Source organism: Ictalurus furcatus, chromosome 6 (assembly GCF_023375685.1).
Source record: "Ictalurus furcatus strain D&B chromosome 6, Billie_1.0, whole genome shotgun sequence".
In the NCBI taxonomy this organism is placed as follows: Eukaryota; Metazoa; Chordata; class Actinopteri; order Siluriformes; family Ictaluridae; genus Ictalurus; species Ictalurus furcatus.
The window spans coordinates 25,016,401-25,042,042 of record NC_071260.1 but is presented as its reverse complement, the minus strand read 5'-3'; the positions used below and the strand labels follow the sequence as shown (position 1 = coordinate 25,042,042).

The following is a 25,642-nucleotide window of genomic DNA, read 5'->3' as shown; positions in this document are numbered from 1 at the left end:
TGCAGTGTGAAAATATTAAGTGCATTAAATTCTCTGATAGATAATGGAAACTACATCATATCCTATGAGTGCATGAAAATGAAGTAGGTTCGTGTCTATACTTGACTTCAGAGTAAATTTCCTGATGCTAAAGGGCTGGGCTGTGTATGATTCATCTGGTTTACACTGAACACTGAGGCTATAGAGATTCTCTAGTATGTTGACATATTCTTCTTCATTTTCACAGTAAAATCTCTCCTAACACTGCAACTGCAACCTTTGCAAAGTAACATCTTAGGATGTATCTCTGGAATGGGACAAAAAAATAAGGTCCCTCCTTTCTTAGGGATTTTTGGCTCGCGTGATTCAGGGAGGAGCATTCCATAGTGTCAACTCAGTATTTCCTTTTGATTTGCCATTTTTATTTGTTTTGTTTTTATTTGTTCATTTTTTTATGATTGGAATTTTTATGTTTTGATTTCTAAAAGTGCTTTCGTGGTTTGATTTCTAAAAGTGCTTTTTAAAGGGCAAGTATGCATTTAAAAAAAACCCTGCAGGATTCTCTTGTGAGATAATTTCGTGTTATGCTTTAACACTAGAGTCTAACGTTTGTTTTATTCTACAAAAATAAAGTGTTGTTAAATTTGGTTACACTATTTTACAGGATAAACAAGAGGAAATTAGTTAGAAAAGAAGAAGAATGTGGCAGAAAATGCTAGACAGGAAGCAGAGGACAGGTATGAATTCAGTACATTTTCATTTTCATAAATCATTCTGAAATCATGTCATTCAGTCATATTTCAGTAGTAGCACTGCAATAATGTTTTCAGTAATAGAGTAACCTTTTGTGTAATCTGTGTATTGAATTAATTCACTCCTTTCTTTGGGATTTTTGGCTCGCGTGATTCAGGAAGGCGCATTCCATAGTGTCAGCTCAGCATGTCTGTACCCTGCAGGGATCAGAGCATACAGCTTGGTCTCCTGGCGCATCAGGGTCTGGTTGCCTCCACAGTTTGCCCCAGACATGCAACTACTTGCATCATACCTGCACACAGGTCACAAGTCACACACACACACACACACACACACACACTCAGTCATGTTTTCTTTATGTGCTGCAGAATATAATCACTGTGCCAAGAACAGGTAACATTTTCCTTCTTGAGTTTATGACAGTGATGCTGCTATATCATGCGTGTTCCATATTTGTTTCAGTGTCAAGACACTATTGTAGTGTTCATACAACACTGGGCATTTTGTGGTGTTTGGTTATTAGAGTTATTACATAAAGATTAAACATGAAAATGAGCTCATTATATAATTTCAATTCAATTAAATTCAGTTTTATTTGTATAGTTCTTTTTACAATGGACATTGTCTCAAAGCAGCTTTACAGAAATATATAAACACGGGATGCAGATTTTAAGTGTGTGAATTTATCCCTATTGAGCAAGCCGGTGGTGACGGTGGCAAAGAAAAACTCCCTAAGATGTTAAGAGGGAGAAACCTTGAGAGGAACCAGACTCAGAAGGGAACTCATCCTGACCTGGGTAACAACGGATAGTGTAAAAGTAAAAGAGAGTTCATTGTGGTTTTTACGTAAGTCTGTTTTTTGAACTAGTCTACTGTATGTATAATATGCTATAATTAAATATACTACCATACTGTCATTTTCAAGAGTTTAAGTCTGCTACAAATAAACAGCTACATGACATCACTGACTTGCAGTTTCTGTACCCTGCAGCATCCCATGCTACACTCCAGAAAGGCTTCATAAATACGAAATGTAATTTCCCCTCCCCTTTCTAAATTACCTCAGTACAGTTAAATGACATACTGTATATCATCTATGCATCTGATGTATTTGCAGAAACATTGTCTGCTATACAAAGCTATAGTCAAAGTCAGATTTTCGACCTCTCCTCTTCTCCCCTCCTCCATAGCCAGGGGCTGAGTGGGAGTTCTGGAGGAGCCAATGTGGAGATCCCTCCTCTCTTTAAAAGAGGGACAGAAAGTAGCAGGATCTTATTCACAAGCCCAGCTTCAGGATGCCCACCACTGCAGCACACTCACGAAACTGACTGGAACTGATGCTGGAGTTGATCTACACACACGTTGCTTTCACACAGGGACACAGAACACACCTGGACAGATAATCATCTTTAAGGAGCTTTGCAGACAAGAGAGAGTGGGTAACTGCATTGACTATAATACTATAGGCTAATAATAATAATGAAAATAATAATATGAGTTCTTATCACATCATAATTATTAAGTGTTTATTAAGCTGAGAGCTCGTGTTGTTTTGGAAGATTAAGTGTAGGATTTTTTTCTCTTTTATTGTAGAGACTGTTGCACTCTTTAGTGCAGTGTTATGTGTCTTGCCTTGGGTGCCAAAGTGATACCATGGAAACCCATTTCACAACAATGAGAGATGTTTGTGCAGCATTTTCTCCCTTTTTTCTGTACTTGTATACTGTTACTATACTATTTCACTAACATAATAATAATAATAAGAAGAAGAAGAAGAAGAAGAAGAAGAAGAAGAACCTTTATTTACATAGCTCTATTTCCTTTTGACTTTACATATGAAAAATATTGAACTTCAACTATAAATGCTATAAATCTGTGAGATTTACTACATCATTAAAAAATACATTTAACATGTTTAACTATAACTAGCCCAGTGTAAACAAGAAAGTTGTTCATATGATTTTAAAAACAGAAAATATTTTGTAATATTGTTTCAAGAGATCCTGTGCACTTCACGCAACTGAGCTGCAAGTGATCCTCAGGATTAAAAGTAGGCCTGCATCAGTTGAGTGAAGCGCTCAGGATAGGCTATATTACTTGTAGAGTTCATCAAAATATACCGGAGTTGAAAGATTTAGAGCTTTGAGCATCATAAGCAGGACTGTAGAGTCAGTGCTGAACTTAATCGGCAGTCATTTGCATAAAATGCCTTCTAGGGATGAGGTAAGGATGCAAACTGCTGCATTAAGAAAACACATACCCAACAGGCTAGGGTTTCACTAGAGTCGAGTCAAGTGGATTTTAATGTCATTGCTGCATGTATCTTGGAATGAATACATTGGAATGAAATGCCATTTTTTAGGGCCATGGGGCAACACCCACTAATACAGCAGCATGATACACAAGACAACATAAAGTCCAAAAACACAAGAGTGTAAGATGAGCACAAGAAATACAAGAAACAGAAAACAATGCAGGGTAACTGCAAAGGCCAACACAATAATATTTAAGGAGTTTATTATTGGTTAGATTGGTTAATTAATGGTTAGAATGATCTCAATAACAATGATACATTAGGAAAATGGTCCGAGTAGCAGTAGGATGGGGAGAAAGTGGTCTAGTAGCAGCAAATTTGGGGGGAAGGGTTCCATAGCAGCATAATGAACATTCTCTCTAAGGATGTCAAACAGTCCACAAGATAATCCTTACAGTATCATTTAAAAGTGCAGGTATGCAATGATGGTCAAAGGGGTGTGAGATCATTCTAGGATGGATGTGGGGAATGGACCTGATTAACCCCAGTAACATGTAGGTTTAGTCTGTCGAATAATATGCTGTTTTAGACTCAACTCATATAAACTCTTTACTCGTGTTTTGACTTGTACATCGTAACAAGGATGAACCAGTATCTGGGGTTACACCAGTTCTACACAATTCTGTGCAATCTTTGGTTTCATGGAATAGTAATCATGCTGAATGGTGAAAAGGTCAACCTAATTGCAGGCAGATTTAATACCCAACAAACTTTAGTAGAAGCGATTTTCCATTCCTACAGACTTTTATGGTCTTTGATCTTGCATAGATATGCTTCTAAACCTAGCTACTATTTGTTTATTATCAGCAGAGAAGTGAAAACCAACATTATGTTTGCACATTATATGTTCAAGGAGTTGGGTATAGAGAAAGAATAAGGGGGGGTTGGCTAAAGCTGAACCTTGTGTGATACCATAGTTCACTTTTATAGGCTAAGAAAAAAAAAAAAACACCTTGGTAACAGTTTGTAAAGCAAGGCCTAAACAAAGAAAGAACTTGTGTGTCTAAACTGAACATGTTTTCTTGCCTGTACAGTACATTAAAATATCATGGACACTTAAGACATATATTGAATTTACTGCATATCATATGTCCAAAATATGTAAACAAATGTAAGGAGGCTTGGTTAAAGTTTTGAGATGATTCAGTACTATACACAAGTAAATATTCCCTTAATGGATCAGTATGATTTTGAAAATGATTCATGTATGAACTGAGCAGTTTATACTGTTGCAGGAGTGTGAGCCATGGGTCAGTGGTTGAGCTGGCTCCTCTTGCTGACAGGACTGCTGGGGGTCTTCACACAGGATTATTACGAGGAAAAGACAGGAGAGAGGAGAACCAGGGTTAATGGTCAAACAACAAACTACCTGAAATATGATGGAGGTAAGACATGTGATAAAAGCATAGACATGCCATCTGCTGTGTTATACTTTTGTCTTTTCAATGTGGGTATACCTTTCAGAGTACCAACTGAAATTAATTAAGAGGAAGTACTAATTTTATTTTAAAACATATGTCAAAGGCTGACAGTAATGCACTCTTTCTTATGTATTTGAGCATAAGAAAGTAATTTATTTTTGTCATTCAGTAGAAATCTGCAAAACATAAAACAATAAATGATCTGCAAATTTTATGTATAAAAGATCCATCCAGTAATGCCACATATTTTATCCTAGCCCTGAGGCATTCTTACTGATATTGACATACAGTATTGTTTGTCCAGGGCCTTAACCAGGAGCAAAAATTTGATTGAGGTCCACAAGCTATTTTATCAAGTTATTGTAAATTATAGAATGGAGAGGTTAAATATTTTGTGTATTATATTTACTTAAAAATCAAATGTTTTTGAAATGTATGCAAAACAAACAATTTATTCTAGGAAAAAAGTGTTACATACAGTAATTAATAATGTAACTTTTCGAGTGTCTACATCTTAACTAAAACAGACGAGTAGCAACTTCTTTTCCCAAACATCTGGTGGTTACCATAAAACCCTGCATATATGCATGCTCCAGTTTTTACTGGGGCTGGCTTGACCATGCTTGTGGAGTCCTGTGAGAGCTAAACATAATGGGTGATTAAGTGCATGGGCAAACCAGAAGTGTTCTCCTCATGCACTCTGAGGTCAGAACCAATAAAGAGAACCAGATAAACACTGCTGATTGGGTCTTGGAATACAATGTTTCTCATTCTGTCACTTCATTGTCAGGAGGTCACTGCTTACATAAATAATTTGACGACTGGAGATGCTATGTAAAAGGTGGGGGGGGGGGGGATGAAACCTTCAGCAACTACAGGGCATGGACCTCTGTGTCCACATAGTTATGGCCATGTGTTTGCTTATCCATAATGGGTTTCTCTGCTTACTGAACAGTAACCTGACAAGTGTTAAATCCTGGTATGTGCCAAGCTAATAGTTAAAACATGGCACTGCTAGAATAAACCAAAACGTGGGATTAGCCCTGATCCGAAAAGTTTGATTTAGGTAAAAGGTAAGGGAACGCCAAGAGAATAATGGACTGTGTCTATTGTTCCACAGACAAACACAAGGGTGCAATATTTTTTTATTCTGTTTTACAGCAGCCATTTTGGATGAAGACTGTGGTCTTGAATTGGCCTTCCTTGTGGACAGCTCAGAAAGTGCCAAGGGCCATCACCAGCAGGAGAAAAAGTTTTCCATGGACATTGTGGATGGTCTGCAGAGCATCCGTTTGAACACTGGGCGCAAATTGAGCTGGAGAGTGTCATTACTACAGTACAGCAGTCATGTTATCATTGAGCAAACATTCAAACACTGGAGGGGCATCGAGAACTTCAAAAGCAGCATCACTCCCATGGGCTATATTGGCCACGGCACCTATACTACCTACGCTATTACCAACATGACGAAGATCTTTTCCGAGGAGTCCAGAGCAGGTGGCATCAAAATTGCACTGCTTTTTACAGATGGTGTCACCCACCCAAGGAATCCTGACATCTTTTCAGCCGTTGCTGATGCCAAGAATCAGGGAGTGAAGTTCTTCACCATCGGCATCACACACGTTGCCAATGAGCCTGCCAACATCGCACGTCTGAGGCTGCTAGCCAGCACACCCCCCTCCCGCTTCCTCCATAACCTTCAAGATATACACATCACTGAAAAGATCCTTGGTGAGATTGTGAGTATGATGGCACATTTCGAACTTTTCTTTCATTTCAATCAGGACTGTCAAAGGTGAATAACAGAATGCCTTGTAGTAATGTGTATGATATTGTTTGATGAAGCGCATTATTGACAGTGTAGTGTTACAGTTCAGAACACATTGTCATCAAGTGTCATTAAGAGTAGACATATGCATGGTGTGTGCTACATTTCACCTTAATCTTCAAAGATTACAAAAAGTAAAAGATCACTAGGAAGTCTTTAAGCCCAGGAATTAGCCATACCTGGTTAATTTTCTTCAAAAGTGTTCCTAAAACAAATTTGTCAGGACTTCATTGCTACTATATTCAGTAGGCTGCCCACATAAGATTTTTGTGAATACATTCTAACATTAAACTCAAATGTACAGTATCCAGGCAGAATTCTGAACACCCACTGTTTTCAGTTTGCATTTGAACAGACACACAAATATGTTAGCTATGTTTATGTTTGCGTTAAACAGTTCTCCTGTCATTCTTTCTTCTTTGGTATTCATCCAAATCATACCTAAACTGTCAGTACTTGTCTTAAGCTGTTGTTATCCCCTTGGCATTCCTCGTGGTTGGAGAACTCTGCAGACGTTTATTGTATTATTTTTTACCACGTGTGTGACCCATACTTTCTGTTCAACTGTGATTTCTTTTGAAAGAAAAAACAGGATAAATCAGAGCTTTAAATGGCATGGCCTGATACACAAATGCAACAGGGCAATATCAGTTAAAGCATTTTAATGGTGCATCACTATAAAGTCTTTTGTCAATGTGATGTGAGCTGAAAGTAATATGTCTTTAACCTTTATGCCTTGCACTCTACATACTGTTACAAGATAGAATTGCTAGTAGTAGCTTCTGGAAGTTATATTGGCATTAATGACCTGCTGAAATGATTTGGATTATTTACCTTTGTCTTTTGGGCTGTATCATAACTCAAAGTGTGTTTTATGTAATTGAGAGACTTTTCTTGTTTTCCTTTGCCTCCTCACAGGCTCAACTAGCAGAAGATGAGGTACGTAATACTTTGCCTATTTTTTAATGATTCTCTATTGACGTCCAGTTTAATTGATATAATTGCCACATTTTCAAACAACTCTTTTTTTTGTTTGTTTAAAGTGCCCTGTGTCTCAGAAATGTGCATGTGAGAAGGGCGAAAAAGGATCAAGTGGCGCAGCAGTGAGTATTTTCACTTCTAAACTTAGGAATAAAGAATAGACTGTAGGCAAGATTAAAACTTTTGAAATAATAATAATAATAATAATAATAATAATAATAATAATAACAATTTCTTGCTTTGTGAGAATGGGGATAATTGCAGTTTTTTGTTCTGCTGTTTGACTTTTACTTCCATATGTTTAGCTCCCTTAATACTGAAAAGGATGTGTTGAAGTTCCTGGAAGTGAATGTTTCATTGGTTCTGTACAAGCATTTGTATGCATGTTATTATCAAAACAGTATGGACACTGATGAGGGTCCTATTAAACGTCCCCCACTCCTCTAACACTAAGAACCCTCATTCCCCAACTTTTATTCCCTGACCACAGTCACAGAATGAGGTAGATATTTGTATGAAGCTTTCAATAAAGTGGAGGTTGAACATGATCCGTTCTGCTTGAAGTGACAGGAGATCACAAGGCGGGCAATGTGTGAGTAGTAGATCATTATTCAGGTGCTTTCACTTCGTGAAGATTCCAAACATTCTAATCTCAGCCTTCTGCCAAAAGACATGCAAGTGGAATATGTAGCCTACACACACACATACACACACACACGCACACACACACACACACACGCGCACACACAGACACATACAAACACACACACACACACACACACACACACACACATGCGCACGCACACACACGCACACACACATGCACACACAGGCACCTATATAGCTCCTTAGTGCTTTTATTCTCTCTCTGTTTTTACTGCCTACAGGGTGTGTGTGTCAGTTTCCCATTCTTTTCTTTAGTTTCCATAGCTACAGAACTATACAATATCTCCTCTCTCTGCTTTTGGCATTATTTCAGTCAGACAGATGAGGTCACTGGCTTTTTTCACTCATTTAGCAGAAACATATGTAATGTCTGCACTGACTTCCACTAACACAGATCTTCTAAATAATTTCACAGGGAAAGAAAGGTCGCCCAGGTGACGATGGAACCCCTGGGCCTAAAGGTCAAAAGGTCAGAACCCCTCTATCAACAGTGTCTCAGTGTCCTATTTGCTGATACACGTGTATGCACATAATGGCAAAATGACTATTTCCCTAATGCATAGCTTGCATTCCTCAGGATGGAAGTGATGCAAATTGTGTCAGAAAAAAACATTGTCATGTAATATATGGATTGCTGCTGGAGCTAACAGACAAGTCAACTCAAGTCATTTCTTGTAATCCAAATCATATTCATGTAATTTAGAGTAAAGGTATATAGGAAAATGTTACTGTACACAGGGATAGTTAGTTAGTTTGTTACAGTTACATTTATATAGCGCTTTTTTAGACACTCAAAGCGCATTACATGGGGGGGGGTCTCCTCAAACACCACTAGTGTGTAGAATCTACCTGGATGATGCGACAGCAGTCATAGTGTGTAGTCATAGAAAACCACCACACACCAGCTATTAGTGGAGAGGAGAGAGTGATGTCGCCAATTTAGGAATTAGATTAGGGGGGCCATGATAGAGAAGGACCAGTCGGGGAATTTTGCCAGGACACGGGTTATACCCCTACTCTTTTAAGATAAGTGTCCTGGGATTTTTAATGACCGCAGAGAGTACGAAAGACAGTGCTGAGTTTACAGTATAGTGTCCCCATCACTATACTGGGGCATTAAGCCCCACACAGACCACAGGGTGAGCACCCCCTTCTGGCCTCAATAATACCACTTCCAGCAGCAACCTTAGTTTTCCCCAGGAGCTCTCCTATCCAGGTACTGGCCAGGCTCAACCCTGCTTAGCTTCAGAGGAAACCAGGCGAGAACTGCAGGGAGATATGGGTCTGGCAAGACACATAAATGTAAAACAAAAATTAAAATTAAGATCTTAATTTTAGTAACTGAATAACTTAATATCCTGTTCTTCCAGGGTGAAGGTGGGTTGAGTGGACTTCCTGGTCGTGATGGCTCAGAGGTGAGTATGCAAAAATGTGTCAGGATGAGTCTGGACTGGCTCAAAAAACACTTCTGCCAATCAGCACCGCCTCATTGATTTTCATCAGCATTTTCATTAGTTGATGTAATGTAGTGTTTGTATGAAGCCAACTAGCTAATCCAAAATATTGGCTAATAAACATCTTTCTTTCTTTTTTTCTTAATTGTAGGGTAAACCTGGATACAAAGGAGATAAGGTATGCCTGTCATTTTAATTTAATTTCATTAACCCTTTATTCTCTCAGAAGAGGTCCAGATTCTCATTCCTCACTCTTGTAACAGTTTATCCAATTGGTTCCAATGTAGTTACAGAACAATTAATAGTACTTAATGAGTAATAGGGTCTAAGATAAATACCTTAATATTAACCTGAGACTTTAAGAGTTTAAAGTTATATGTTTATATACATCAGTTTCATATAGTCTCATCTGTCAACAGGGAGACAGAGGTGAATGTGGCACACCAGGAATCAAGGGTGACAGGGTGGGTATAAATATGAAAGTTTATTGTGTTAATTTGTCATAGTATTATATATTTTGATAATACTATTTTAGTAGAGTCTGTTGGTTGTTTCTTAATCTGTTATTAAATGACCTCCTAGGGTCCTGAAGGTCCTGTGGGTACAAGAGGATCCAGAGGGTTGCAGGTGGGTGAAAGCGAAGCTATAATGATATATTATTGCATGTGAGGTACCAAGCAGTAAAATAAAGTATAGTAAAATGTATGTGCATGGTTTAGTGAACTAAATCAAGGCCACACAACAATTCTGCCATCATGAGTGACTTATGCTATGATTATGTTATTTTCATAATTGAATGTTCAGTCATATAACACTATAATATTAAAGCACACCTGCTTGTCCTTCACCTGCAGGGTTTACCAGGACCACAGGGTGACATCGGACCAGAAGGCTTGCAAGGCAAGAAGGTTTGTATCATCTAATCACCAACAACTATCCACAGCATACAGATGTTACTTTAACGTGCACACCTGCGGAAAGCTCATAGATGACACAGGAAACCCACAGGAATCACCATATTTTACATGTTTGCACCAGGTTTCTTTCATAATGTATGTGCTGAACAGTTTGGCTTTGTGTAATTTAACTGCCGGAAGTATCTCGAGAGGTCCTGAAGACATACCCAGTAGGGAGTCTCTGTCTCTCGCACACAAAAGACCTGCCTGTATTTTCTTGATGCTGTCTTTTTAATAGCCACTCTAAATGACAGCCGTGACAGTTATTAACACCAGTAAGGTGTTTCTCACAAAAGGAAAAATTTAATTGGCTCCTGTACATGTAGCAGCATGCAGACACTATTACAATAGAGAAGGTGAGATGCTTGATGTACAGTAGGACCACTGATAGTTTTGCACTTTGTACAGTATACAAAGCAAGCTACAACAGAATACACTGAAAGAAAGGGAAAAATGTGTACTTCTCATCGTGGACCTCATCAGAGGGAGGCACAACTCTATAAATATCTCCACAAGATTAGGAATGGGGATTATAGCCATGTTGGGGCAATGCGCTTGTTAAATTAGTGACAACTGCATTTTTGTTAGCTAACTGCAATCTTACCTTTGAGGTAAAATGCTAATTAAAAAGGCATCAAAACAGGTCTACAAGTAAGGAGACAGGCTGAAAACGGATGAAAAACCACAGAGAAAACCAATTTTAATAGTTGTAATGAAATCCCTACTTCAAGCCTTCTGCACAGCTTTCACTTTCCAATTTTAATAGCAAGATTACCTTTGTTTTATGTTTATGTTAGCTCCAAGGCATCATGTCTGACAGAGATGAGCTATAACTTGTTCAGATCTACAAAGCCAAATACTTTACCACTGTACAGAGGAGCAGACAGATTTGAACTGATTTAAGATATGATATTCAGTAATTATGTACCTTTGAAGCTTCATACTGGTAAAGTCAGATTTTCCACTTTATATTTTAGAACTATTTATGTTTATAGAGCTATAGTCAGATGGGCAGCAGATGCCTGCATGAAATCAGTTGCAAAGTATCACTGCATCTTAGCTACAGTATGTAAATTGACTAAATTTATAATTAATTTCCTTGTACTTAACAAAAAAAAAAAAAAAGCAAAAGTGCATAAATTATCATGTCTTAGCACTCATTTCCAATGTATTTTTATTGTGCTGTGACAGGGTGAGCGTGGTTTGCCTGGTCCACCTGGCCTTCAGGGCGAGACTGGGATTGGACTTCCAGGGCCAAAGGTCAGTGTCTTTCACACCCACTTCTTCACCAGGTTTATGATTTCATGTCTAAGTCTTCAACACTCTTCTCTCTAACATGTTATTGTATAGGATAAATCTATGAAAACATATACGAAGATAATTATAAGCTGAATGATCCCCCCAGGTTTTCACACATTCTTTCCTATAATTACCTTCAAAATGGTTTTTACTTCACCACAGCACATACTGTAGGCTATACTGGCCTGGCACTATCAGTTACTACAAAATTCATTATGGTACAAAACCTAGATTTAAGTCATGGACATGTCATTCTGTTCTTTTATTCACAGGGTGATATGGGATTTCAGGGTAGACCTGGTCCTCCTGGACCAACAGGAATTGGAGAACCAGGACCACCTGTGAGTATACAATGATCCATTACCATATACAGTACTGTGCAAAGGTTTTACGCATATGCAAAGAAATGCTGTAGATGCCTTCAAAATAATAAAATTAAATGTTTCTTCATTATTTTAAATACCATAAAGAGCAGTAAACAGTAGTAAATTAAACAAAGGCAATATTTGGTGTGACAAAGAAATTAAAATAAAACTAAAAATAGTAGTCTCCAGTACGATTAGTGCAGTTTTATAAGGAAATGAGCTGTAAGTTTTATTGAGCATCTTGCAGAAGCAGCCACGGTTCTTCTGGAGATTTTGACTGTCACACTTGCTTCTTATTTTTGCAGCAAAATCCAGCAGCCTTCTATAACAGTTTGTACTAAAAAAAAAATGTGTCTACGACTTTTGCACAGTACTGTACATCTTCCTGTTTTTCTCAAGATCACAAAGGCTGTTTTTACAAATAAATGCATATCTGTTGTCAGCAAATAACTTGCTTGCACATGCATAGTATGGAACAGTAGCATATGATTTACCCTAAAAATGTGATGATGCAATTTTCTAATATTACATTCCCTAATGTAGAACTCAAAATATATATTTTTAATCAGGGGCCTCAAGGTCCACAGGGTGTTCAAGGAGAAAAAGGACCACAGGGAGAAGGATATCCAGGACTGAAGGTAATCATGACCATTTTCACTAAATAAAAGCACATAAACAGAGAGCATTGACAATAATTCACCTATTATTTGCTATGCATGAACTTAATTCATGATAACAGGCTTTTTAGTTGAAAAAAAAATGCAATATAAGGTAACAAAGGCAAACAAATTTTCTTTTGATAATTTTGATAATTATTTCCATAATCCTTCCAGCTGAAATTCGTAAAATGATTTATAAACTATTTCATAAACTCTGTGCCTATATAAAATCATTGCCAAGTTGAGATTAGAGCCATTTCAGGTCATGCATGTGAAGTATCTGTAGACTTCTTGTTTGCACTACAATTAACCTTTCTGACTATAGTACATATTCATCCACTCTACATGCTAACTATATAAAGCTCAAACAGTACTTATACGTTTTATATACTCACTTACACTCTTAAAAAAGTGTTATCTGAGGATCCATTGGATAATTAAGGATTCCTAGCTTCCAAAAAAAGGGGGGTTCTATTAGGAGCTCTTTGTGATTGGGATACACTCTATTGTAGGTCTCTTCATAGAGCCTTTAAGGGTTTCTCCAGAAATACAAGTGAAGAAGGGTTTAGAATGTTCTAAGAGTGTATTCATTCATTCAATCATTCATTCTTCATTCACAATCTAACAGTTTATATTGACTGTTATATTATATTGATATATTTATATAATATATATATATAATTATAAATTATATTGACCCTGTCATGGTGGATCTAGAGCCAAATTCGTCTGGTAAACATTTGGTGTAAGGAGGGAATGTAACATGGATGGGATGTAATTCCATCACAGAGTATCACGCACACACATGCACACCTAGGGGTAATTTAGTGTAGTCAATCTGCCTACAGGCATGTTCTTGTGAGGTAGGGAGAACTTGGAAAACTCCAGAGAGTAACCAGAGTTCCGAATCGAATTAGGAACCCTGGTGCACCACTGTGATGCCCCACTAAGAAGTAGAAAATGTGTAATATGAAGGAAACGCCTATTCCTTATCCTGCACAGCAATTCTTTTGTGAATCATGAGTTGATATATCGAGGTCATATATTTAGTGACTCCTGAATATCTGTGAGACCACCAAATATATTTTAAGCAATCTCATATTATCCTCCACCCACCAACATTCAGCAGTAAAAGAATGTTGGACTGCTATTAGCCTTCCATCTGTGGGTGTCAAAAACCTACCACTGAGCGTTTAGGCAACAGCAGGTTTGAAAATAAAGTGTCACAAATAGCAAGAACTAGGAGAAATTTCCAAAAGGAGAAAATGGTGTTTGATTATTCTGAAATTATGGTGAACTCTGAAGCACAATATCAGCTTGGCACTGAATTAGGCTTATGGAGGGGGGGGGGGGCATTTCAAGGTCAAAAGGGCTGATGAAATTGCTTTTGTTTGGCAGGGAGACCGGGGGCCGGACGGACCAAGGGGCCCAAGGGGACAACCAGGCGCTGGAATCAAAGGAGAAAAGGTGGGCTGTAAATAAATCAGCTAATGAATGGTGTTCACACAAACACACCATGCTTGCTACACAAAAGGCATAATGAACTACATAAAAGATGGGTAAAGGTCCTTTGAGGAGGCATTATCCACAGTGGGGGGGAGGGGAGTGAGATATAACAGATGGGATGGTAAAAAAAAAATCTTCCTGTGGGAAAGGCTTAAAAGATTTCCAACATGCATTATAATCTCAATGTATACATTATAAGACTTAATGTATACCCATGTAGTAAATGTGCATTAAGACTGAGGCACCTATTCTTTATACTGCACAGCATTAACTTTGAGTTAACTCATTAAGGTAATCTACAGTGCTGTGAAAAATTGATTTCTAAAAAAAAACAAACATTTGATTTCTTCTAGTTTTTGGTATGTGATGTCATACTAAATTGTTTCAGAAATTAAAACAAAATCTAAGATAAAAATCAAGTCAACCTGAGTAAACACAAAATACAGTTTTTTTTAATGATAATGTTATTTGTTGAAGCAAAAAAAGTTATCCAATACCAACTGGGCCTGTGTGAAAATGTATTTGTTCCCAGTTACAAATTCCACAAATCTATTAAACTAAATTCATAATGGGGTTCAGCTGGATTAGACGCAACTAGGCCTGATTACCGCAAACCCTGTTCCATCAAATCAACACTTAGAACTTTTTCACCAGCATGAAGTTGGTTAAAAGTTCTTACACAGTAACACACTATGCCAAAATTGAAAGAAATTTCAGAAATGTTGAGGAAGAAGGTGATTGAAATACATCAGTCTGGGAAGGGTTACAAAGCTATTTCAAAGGCTCTGGGACTCCAAAGATCCACAGTGAGAGCCATTATCTCCAAATGGAAATACTCAGCACAGTAGTGAAACTTCCCAGAAGTGGCTGACCTTCCAAAATTCCTCCAAGAGCACAGCAACAACTCATCCAGCAAGTCACAAAAGAGCCAAGGACAACATCAAAAGGACTTACAGGCCTCTCTTGCATCAATAAAGGTCAGAAAGACACTGGGCAAAAATGGCATCCATGGAGGAGTGGTGAGGCGAAAACCACTGTTAACCCAGAAGAACATTAAGACTCGTCTGAATTTTCTCCACCTTGATGATCCTCAAACCTTTTGGGAGAATGTTCCATGAACTGATGAGTCAAAAGTGGAACTGTTTGTCAGACAGGGGTCCCATTACATCCGGCGTAAACTAAACACAGAATTCCACAAAAAGAGCATCATACATATGGTCAAGCATAGTGGTGGAAGTGTGATGGTGTGGGGATGCTTTTCTGCTTCAGGGCCTGGGCAACTTGCAATAATTGAGGGGAAATAATTCTGCTCTCTACCAGAAAATCCTAAAGGAGAATGTCTGGTCGTCAGTCCGTAAATTGAAACTCAAGTGCAACTGGATTATGCAGCAAGACAACGATCCAAAGCATAGGAGTAAGTCCTAGTCCAAGAAGTAATTGAAAGACTGATCTCCAGTTATCGGAAGCGTTTGGTTGCAGTTATTGCTGCTAAAGGTGGCACAACCAGATTTTAAGTTTAAGGTGGCAATTAGTTTTTCACATTGGTTATAGATTTTGGATAACTTTTTTTTTTTTGCTTCAATCAAAAAAAACTGTATTGTGTGTTTACTCAGGTTGCCTTTGTTTTATGTTGTATTTCATTTGAAGATCTAAAACTATTTAATATGAGATATACACAAAAACAGAATAAATCAAACAAATGTAAATATTTTTTCACAGCACTGTATAGAATTAGTAGCTACATTGTATCAAGCATATTCAGTCTGTTTTGTATTGTGTCTCCTGCAGTTGAATCTGACTCATTCTTCTCTGTCTTATGGTGTTTAGGGTGAGTTTGGGCCTGCAGGGCCTCCAGGACCAGTTGGGCTTCCTGGGTTTGGCATTCAGGGCGAGAAGGTACCATGATTTAAGAGATGATGAATATACTGCTGGTGCTTCATCCACTATGATTCACTACAGCCATTTCCAGTTAAAAAATTCACTGAAAATCCTTATTCAGCCTTTCATTATTTTTTTTTTCCCTGGGGGTGGGGGGGGTGATTTCCTATTAGAACAGTCCTAGTTCTGATAATGATATTAATTTGGTATCTCTGCAAATTTATCTCAGTTCTGAGGTCCACCTGCATTAATTGGCAGCCAGCCTCTGAAATAGCACTTTGACACCACATAAATTAATAATGGAGAAGCATTCTACACAAGAATAGCCCAATTATTTTGCATGATGAACTAGAAAATGGCCACAGCATTATTCAGTATCATTATCAATATCACCAAACGCCTGAAGCTTAAGGGCTTTTGATGGGAGTCACAGAACCATGGTTGATTTGTTAGATAATTTATTCCATAATGTCATTTTCATATATTTAATATTGCCTTGAAATGGTACATACAGATTTGTATGCATTTACAGTGACCAATATTCCAGTTAAAACAAATGGTACTCGTGCTGGAGTTGATACAGGTCATGCCCAGAGTAGATATTCAAAGTATCAAAGTCTGAATAGTGGATAACTGAGACTCATTTCTGTGTATTTATCTGAGCAATGCTGCATTGTGTACAAACTTTGAATAAAGTCTTTAAGACCTTATAGAATTTTCATTCATAAACAGGGTGTGGAGGGTCCAAGAGGGCCTCCAGGCGGAAGAGGTCCACCAGGAGAGGGTCTGCCTGGATCAAAGGTTAGTGTTACTAAATACAATGTACAATACAATGTCCAACGAAAACATATTGCTTATGTTACAAATACTAACCTGCATTTAATCTGTATTAAATAGTATTTTAAATACCAATCTGCACCATGTTTTAGGGTGAGCAAGGATTACCAGGAGAGATTGGCAGCACTGGAGAGAGAGGAATCGGAGAACCTGGACCAAAGGTTCCACTATGTGGATTTCTTTTTCTTAAGTGCATGTGTTCAAAATCCAGATCAATAGTACTGATGTTGGGGCTTGTTCTTGTTGAATGGTGAGAAATGGAAAGTACAAACATATTTTTCTCCTTTCACAAGGGTGAGCCTGGTGCTGCAGGTCTGGCAGGTTTACCCGGACTTCCTGGAGAGGATGGCGCTCCAGGCCAAAAGGTAGAACTGACAATGTGAATGTAGTTTAACACATTAAGATACTAGTTATATACCATTCCTGATTAAGTAATGTGCTCTTTACCTATCTTTTTCTTCGTTAGGGTGAGCCTGGAGCCTCAGGCCTGAGGGGACCTGAAGGTGCAGCAGGAATTGGCACACAAGGAGAAAAGGTTAATCATTTGACAATACTTCTTGGTGCCATAGATTTGATGAACTATCAAGAATATGCATCACAAAATCTTGAATAACCCCATATATTGGTCTATCAAGATAGTTTATGATTAAAATAATATTTACTCTTTATCTACCAGGGAGACCAGGGCCAGCGGGGTGTCAGAGGTTTACCTGGCCCACCAGGCATTTCTGGCCCTTCAGGTGCCAAGGTGAGAACCAACCATGGAGATGTCAGCATCCATAGCCGTCAATGTCTAAATACATTTCCCTACTCAGCTTCAGTCTATTTCCAAAACAGGCAACAGGCTATTATTCACATTAACAACATGATGTGAACAACAGCCTGTAGCCATTAATCTAGTTGTATTAAGATGGTGCTGTATTTAAAATTTAACTGCCATTTTTGTAGGGAGAGCCTGGAATACCAGGACGATTGGGCATGCCAGGACTTCCTGGGCGAGCTATCGCAGGACCAAAGGTAAAAAAATTAATGCAAAATGCCAAATCATGCCACATGTTCTGGCAAGCCTTTATTGCACAGGCCCATTGCCAATGAAAAGAAACATTGTTCCAGTGTTCAGTACAATGTGGTATAGTTCATCACATTCAGCTATGACATATTGGAGGAATAATGCTATGACTTCATCTCGCTGTTCCTCTAGGGTGATGTAGGGCCTGCTGGTCCTCCTGGACCAATTGGAGAAACAGGTTACGGGCTCCCAGGTCCAAAGGTATGTGTAATACTCTAAAGTCCATAAAAGAAAAACAATACAGACCACAATTATTTCATGGTTGCTGTATTCTGACTTGAATAGGGTGACCGTGGCAATTCTGGCCCTCCTGGGCCATTTGGGCCAAAAGGTGAAGGATATCCCGGACCAGTGGTGGGTATATTAGTACAGGAACACAGAACACCACAAATTCTTACACCTCTATCACCCATGTTAAAACTGTTTGTCTTTTGCAGGGTCCTCCTGGTCTTCCAGGTCTTCCCGGAGAGCCTGGACCTGAGGGCATTGGCTACCCTGGGCCAAAGGTAGACCACAGCTAATTTTACTATGAGTATTCTAGAGAAAAGTATGTGATGTTGGTTTACAATTCAGCTTAACATACTTGTTACAGGGTGATGTTGGTTTCCGAGGTTTACCAGGTTTGCCAGGCCCAACAGGTGAAGGGATTCAAGGGCCACCGGTAAGCCCACAATCACTTTTACATTTTGCTTGCACACACCTCATTAGAAATGCACAAGGTTCCTTCTGCAAAATAAGCTAGCAGAACAAAAAATAGTCACGTGTCTTGCCTTAATAACAGCACCAATCCTGTCACCAATCCTGTCATAAGGATGACATCAGTGTCTTGAAACTGTTCCTGTCAGTTCTTGCCCACACTTTCATTGACTTAATGTGCAATACAGCTAGAGTGTATGGTGCTTCAGCTGCTATACTAAATAATCCCACACATTTTCTATGACATTGTGGTCTAGTGATTTTTTAAGGCAGTTCAAGTCCCAGTATTCCATCAAGTCACACACAGATTTGGTCCTATCTACTCTATAGTACTCATCTTGGAAAGTGAGTGTCCTTCTGGCCAACAAATGACCATTCTGTGTTATGCTAAGTTTATATTCATCCAGGCACAACCTATTCACATTACATAGTAATGTATGCCCTGATATTGTCATGTGACTAATCTTTTAGTCCAGGCAGCTTATGAGGGCTTATGAAGACAATGAGATATGTTAACAAGAATATAACACATGTCAAGATGAGTTTTCTAACAATACAATTTGTGTCACACTCCAAAAAGTATTACAACAGTGTAGCTCAGTTTCATAGCCTTTAATACGACTCCATGACCATCAACAGTAATAAGACTCTGAGTCCACAACTTTTGCTTCATCCCACATGTCCAGACAAAAAGAATTTATATCTGTGAAGTGAATGTGTGGGTAAGGTTGCTTAGTTGCTGTGGAGGTTGAGAAAGACGAACTGTCTGTCTTTCTCTAAATAATCTTGTTCTGCTGTTTAAGGGCAACACAGGAAGGCCAGGACCACCAGGACCGGCCGGGCCCCCAGGAGAGGGCATTCAAGGCCACAAAGTAAGTTAATCACAGTTTCTCTCTTGAAATATAGCTATATACAGTATATAAAACAGTGATTAAAGTGATTCATTCCAGTGAATCAGGGAGTTAAATATTTTGTCACATGAATGATTCAGGGAGATCAGGGGCCACCAGGTGTCACTGGACCAAGAGGACCACTAGGGGAGGGACTCACAGGTGCTAAGGTGAAGTGTGTGTTTGTCTAGTTGTTTTATATGTATATTGGTAGAGTAAATTTGTTATGCTAATGTCCTCAAACAAAATGTGCCATTTTTTATGCTTGCAGGGCGATAGAGGCTTGCATGGTGAGAGAGGAATGAAGGGAGTTAAAGGTGAAATGGGTGACCCTGGACTCCCTGGGCAATATGTGAGTCAAGAAATTAAGTACTGAACATTAACTTAAATTAGCTTTAGACCTAGATACTGTATTAACCCACCACATCATATACTATTTAGAGCATCTGGAATTGATGGCTATATTGTGAACATATTGTGAACTATAAAGTGTTGTTCCATAGCTGATAAAAGTTTTCATTTCTGTAACTATCATAGGGAAGACCTGGAGAAAAAGGCGAGATGGGCCTCACAGTAAGTTTTTGAATGTATCCACTAATAAACTCTGATAAGTGGTTAAATGTTTAAATTCTAGAGTGGTGCAATTTAAGTGGGAATATGCATGTTGTATAAAGTATGTACAATTGAAGGTTTAAAATTATGTGTGTTTTTTTTAACGTTCACTCAAATGTAGTGTACTCAGGTATTTGAAATAAAATGTAAATGATTTTAACTGAAATTATATAATTTTTTTCAACATGGTCTCACTTAGAAATTTCATACCTCATATTCATAACTTATGAAAATTTACAAAGGTTCAATTTAAGGTTAGGGCAGGCTCATAGCGTGTACTGTTTTAAAAAAAAAACTTAATTAACAGAAACTCCAACCACATGCTCATTAGAATTTTTCTATTCAGTAGGATTTTTTAAATTTGAGTAAATCTGACTTTGTGCAAAGATGACTATTTGTGTTCAATAAAGGTAAAATGCACAGAAAAGAAAAATATATATTTTTTAAATTATATATATATATATATATATATATATATATATATATATATATATATATATATATATATATATATAGTGATATTTGAGATTTGTAACAAGTACTTAGGAGGTCAAAATGCAAATGCAAATAAAACTATTTTACATCTTTAAAATCCCCTAAAATAATACTTAAATATGAAGTACAATTACTTACATACTTTCCATCTCGGAATATCTGATATTGTTTTCCAGAGAGAGGACATCATTAAACTGATCAAAGAGATTTGTGGTAAGTAACAGAACTCAGGTGAAACAGCATATTTTGCACAAAGAATACCTTTGCATTATCTGACCTAAAATACTGTATGTGTTTTGTATGGATTACTCCTACTTCTAGGATGTGGCATTAAATGTAAGGAGAGGCCAATGGAGCTGGTGTTTGTAATTGACAGCTCTGAAAGTGTCGGTCCTGAAAACTTTGAAATCATAAAAGACTTCGTCATAGCACTAGTGGATCGTGTCACAGTAGGCCGCAATGCCACACGCATCGGCCTCATCCTATACAGCCTGGATGTCCATCTGGAGTTCAACCTGGCACGCTACATGACCAAGCAGGATGTCAAGCAGGCGATCAGGAAGATGCCATACATGGGAGAGGGGACATACACTGGTACAGCTATTCGCAAGGCTACACAAGAGGCTTTTTACAGCGCCCGCAACGGAGTCAGCAAAGTGGCCATCGTCATCACTGATGGACAGACAGATAAGAGAGAGTCTGTGAAGCTGGACATGGCAGTGAGGGAGGCCCATGCTGCTAACATTGAAATGTATGCTCTAGGGATTGTTAACACATCAGACCCTACGCAGGCTGAGTTTCTCAGGGAGCTTAACCTCATTGCCTCTGACCCAGACAGTGAGCACATGTACCTTATTGATGACTTTAACACCTTGCCTGGTGAGTCTGAGTGGCAGAGTATTTTAATTTTCAACCATAGGTCTTAAAGAATTCACAAAATGATTTAAAAACATTTCTCTCTGACAAAAACTTCTCAAAAATATAATTCTGATTTTCAGTACTACCTCCAATTTAACTCAGTTTTAACTGACTAACAAGATATAAAGAGAACAATTAGCACAAAATATGTAGTAAAAGTGTAGTTGTGTAATTGTAGCTTATCATTTTGAGATGTACAATAATGTCTGTCCTCTGCAGCTTTAGAGTCTAAGCTCGTAAGTCAGTTTTGTGAGGATGAGAGTGGAGCACTCATCTACAATCGCATCACCAATGGTGGCAATGGACACAACGGATACAGGCACAATGGCTACGATATCCACAATAATGTCTTATATGGGAATAATGGCTATGGGAGTCGTCATGTAGAAGAATTTGACAGCAGGGTTAAAGTTCAGAGTGGAACCTATTCCGAACGAATCAACCCTGCTCCTTTCAGTGCTAAGGTTTGTAGACTTGCTAGACCTATTGAGAAAAATTACTTGCTGTGAAATGGAAATGTGAACCTGATGATAGAGATACTGCCCCTTAATGAAATAAAACAATAAGAAAGAACTCAAAATAAAAATTACTTGGTTTATGAGACCATAATAGTTGTGGTAAGTCCTTAGCTTAAAAGGACTTTCTAACACTGATCTGTTTTTTTTTCATCTCCAGATTGATTTAGACTTAAGGAGTCAAGTCCAAGGTGGCCACAAAGTAACTGATGTCAACACTGATGTCCTATCTGTACAGCCTGTGCATGGGAACAGCAGAACATCTCACACCAGCATCATATCATCATCACTGCCATCATCATCATCATCATCTTCTTCATTACTGCCAAAATCATCATCATCTTCTTCTTCTTCTTCATCATTGCCATCATCATCATCATCTTCTTCATCACTGCCATCATCATCTTCTTCTTCTTCTTCTTCATCATTGCCATCATCATCATCATCACCATCATCAACATTGTCCTCTTCTTCCTCATCGGTATCTGTTATATCTACTTCAGTGAACGTACAGCCCCAGCCCCGTCCTGTTGTAGTCTCAGGTAATAATGAATCAACTAATCGCCATCATATAGTATAAATATGTATGAATATATACATGCAAAGATTTTATCGGGAGTTTTAAAGGGGTTAGCAAAACTATGTTAGAACTCTGTGGCACACATTCCAATCATATGTATCATATGTATTCATGTCATACAAACCAAGACCATCGGGTGTTTTGACCATACCTGAGTGCGATTGTTATGTTCACACCAAACAAACTGCACTGTGGGTAGGAAATGTAGCAGGGCTCATTTTAAACAGACTAAATATTGAATATGTGAAAATGCCCCAAGAACAGTTTTTATACACTCAGGCTATTCGCTCTACATGATCTGTAATGCTTTGTGTGCAGCTCCTCTGGATCCTCGTTGCTCCCTTGTCCTGAGCCAGGGGACCTGCCGAGACTACATCATCCGCTGGTACTATGACAAACAGGCAAACTCTTGTGCCCAGTTCTGGTATGGAGGATGCGGGGGTAACGAGAACCGCTTTGACACTGAGAATGAATGCAAGAAGACATGCGTTCTTACCAGTATAGGTATATTACATAAAAGTAATACATAATCAAACTTGGCTGAATTGTGTTTCAGTACTGTTATTAACGCAATCTATGCCGAACATTTGCTTTTTATTTTCTTAGTGTATTCCTTTCAATGTATATATTTGCTAATCTATATTTCTTCTTTCTTCCACAGCAGGTTAAAATGTATCTCAGAGGATGATATTTTCACACTGAAAAAGAACAAAACAAATGGACTGAACTGATGCTTTTTTTTTAACTCTTCACCAACTGCCCTGAAACTGCAATCAGAACATTACCCTTCTTGCAGCAAGTTCAGAAAATATGTTTAACAAAAGTGTAAGAAAGAGAAAATTAAAAAAAAAAAAAAGATTACTGTGATTACCTGCTTTGTACTAGAGCAGTGCTTATGAAGTAACTCTGCCTGTTCTCTTTCTCAGTACTGCACAAACAACTCATTTCCTGATATACCTCATTTTTTTCATCCATCTCCTTTTTGATACCATGTAAGGTTTTCTGCACTGTGGATTCAGAGAGAGAGAGAGAGAGAGAGAGAGAGAGAGAGAGAGAGAGAGAGAGAGAGAGAGAGAGACTTAACTGTAACTTTGATATAATTTATATATAAAGTTAAGTCTCTGAATCACAGGAAAGGCATTGACATGCTGCATAATTATTCATAACCATAACATAATGGATAAGTTACTATATATATATATATATATATATATATATATATATATATATATATATATATATATATATATATATATATATATGTATGTATGTATGTATGTATTTTAAATATATGTAGAAAACTAGTATTTGTATTCTTTACTTGATATCTTAGTAGCAATATGATGGATAAATAATTTTTAAAAAATATTTTTTAAATACCATGTTAACTATAACATCTTAATTGTGATAAATGTTAAAAATAGCTGTGAGTACAATGTGTATGACTGATGCTTTTGTACTTTTTTTAATTAAATGTAAAGGTTTTCGTAAAGTGTGTCATAATGTGTGACTTTGTTTAGCTCACACGTTCTACAGTCTTCAGTAAGTTGTTTAAGGTTGTCTATATAAGACCTATATACATGCAGTTATTCAGTCAGTCAATCATGTGGCAGTAGTACACTGGATAAAATTGTGCAGACACAGGTCAAGATCTTCAGTTACTGTTCACATTAAACATCAGAATGGGGGGAAATGTGTGATCTCAGTGACTTTGAACGTGTTTACACAGAATGGTGAGAAATTTAATTTAATTTAACTTAACTGTGGTGTGAAGTAAAGCATATCAGAATGCACACCTTGAACCTTGAGGTGGATGGGCTACAACAGCAGAAGACCATGTCAGATTTCAGTCCTTTCAGCCTATTAGGCGTTTACAGCTTATTGATGTAGTTGGATCAAGTCCAGCTTCATCCCCTGAACTTATATATATATATAAAACATGCTTTGATGCTATTGTAATATACAGATATACAACTTTCCTTTATAAACATGCTTTGCTAAAAATCATTGTTTTCTATATTCAGAACTAAAAATGAGTTTGTAGATGAATTGCATTCACAAATTTTTACATGTTTTTTCCTATGCCTAATTAAAAGGATACCAAAGTAGAATTACCTGAAATGCTGATTGTTGTTGGATTCATATTAAATTTTATAAAAATTGCCATAAAAATGCCATAACAGTCAGTGGCATTTTCTTGATTACATAAGTAGATGATGTACAGCTACAGCCGCCCCAGCCACAGTCACAGATTCCACAGGCCCAGCCACAGCTACAGCTGCACCAGCCAAAGACACAGCCACCCCCTTGGGCCCTTGAACAAGGACGTTAGTCTTATCTGCTCCAGAGGTGATATATTGGTGGTCAGGAACCTATGGTTCACGAGCCACATGTGGCTATTTGACAAAAATTGTGTGGCTCATCAGGTGTCTCAACCTTCACCAACATATCATCATTAAAAACTTAGACACACCACTAGAGGTCATTTTCCTGCAGAAAATGAGCCAATAACAATTCTTTTGTCGTACAGCCTACCGAAGTGAATAAAAAGTCAGTTTACAATAATACAATTCAAGCTGTATGCAGTGCATGTATGTGCGCACGTGTCACGACACCAGTCAACGGCAAACCACTTGCGTTTCTATGGTAACCTCTTATGTTCAGATTCAAGCAGCTACCTACCTAGTTTTTGGAGATGGCGAAAAGAAAGAATTCAGAGGGGCATCGGAAATTTCAAAGTGGCTGGGCTGAAACATGTGCTTTTATTGAAAGCTCTGGTGCTCTGCTGTGTCAAATTTGCACAGCAGGCATTGACTATTTTTTTTTAAATCAAATGTTAAGAGATATTTTGCTTTTACAGCAAAGTACCCGATGGGCGAAAGCTGGAGGAAGGCGCGGAGCTCCAATGGCAACTATCACAATCACATTCACACACCCATTCATACACTACAGACATTTTGGACATGCCAAT

The 25,642-nt window shown here is 38.0% G+C and overlaps 1 protein-coding gene across 1 annotated transcript; it reads left to right on the top strand.

The window, feature by feature from the left end:
• Positions 1 to 23,848, top strand: col28a2a (collagen, type XXVIII, alpha 2a). The gene is made up of 38 exons (XM_053627277.1): positions 1 to 1,034; positions 1,430 to 1,765; positions 1,923 to 2,167; positions 4,282 to 4,431; positions 5,629 to 6,206; positions 7,214 to 7,234; positions 7,339 to 7,398; positions 8,358 to 8,411; positions 9,313 to 9,357; positions 9,548 to 9,574; positions 9,816 to 9,860; positions 9,979 to 10,023; positions 10,251 to 10,304; positions 11,544 to 11,612; positions 11,924 to 11,992; positions 12,586 to 12,654; positions 14,074 to 14,142; positions 16,009 to 16,077; positions 16,792 to 16,860; positions 16,989 to 17,057; positions 17,190 to 17,261; positions 17,363 to 17,431; positions 17,573 to 17,644; positions 17,845 to 17,913; positions 18,098 to 18,166; positions 18,251 to 18,319; positions 18,403 to 18,471; positions 18,558 to 18,626; positions 19,465 to 19,533; positions 19,653 to 19,721; positions 19,823 to 19,903; positions 20,089 to 20,124; positions 20,835 to 20,871; positions 20,980 to 21,537; positions 21,796 to 22,040; positions 22,252 to 22,633; positions 22,990 to 23,175; positions 23,333 to 23,848. Exons 4-38 carry the CDS (start codon positions 4,293 to 4,295, stop codon positions 23,338 to 23,340), a joined length of 3,780 nt encoding a protein of 1,259 aa, XP_053483252.1. The 5' UTR covers positions 1 to 1,034; positions 1,430 to 1,765; positions 1,923 to 2,167; positions 4,282 to 4,292; the 3' UTR covers positions 23,341 to 23,848.
• The last annotated feature ends 1,794 nt before the right edge of the window (positions 23,849 to 25,642 follow it).

Excerpts from the sequence above, each read along its gene's own strand:
- col28a2a (XM_053627277.1), top strand. The coding sequence starts at position 4,293 with ATGGGTCAGTGGTTGAGCTGGCTCCTCTTGCTGACAGGACTGCTGGGG. Across the intron at positions 9,861-9,978 it reads CAGGAATCAAGGGTGACAGG|GGTCCTGAAGGTCCTGTGGG; the intron begins GTGGGTATAAAT and ends ATGACCTCCTAG. Across the intron at positions 22,634-22,989 it reads CCGTCCTGTTGTAGTCTCAG|CTCCTCTGGATCCTCGTTGC; the intron begins GTAATAATGAAT and ends CTTTGTGTGCAG.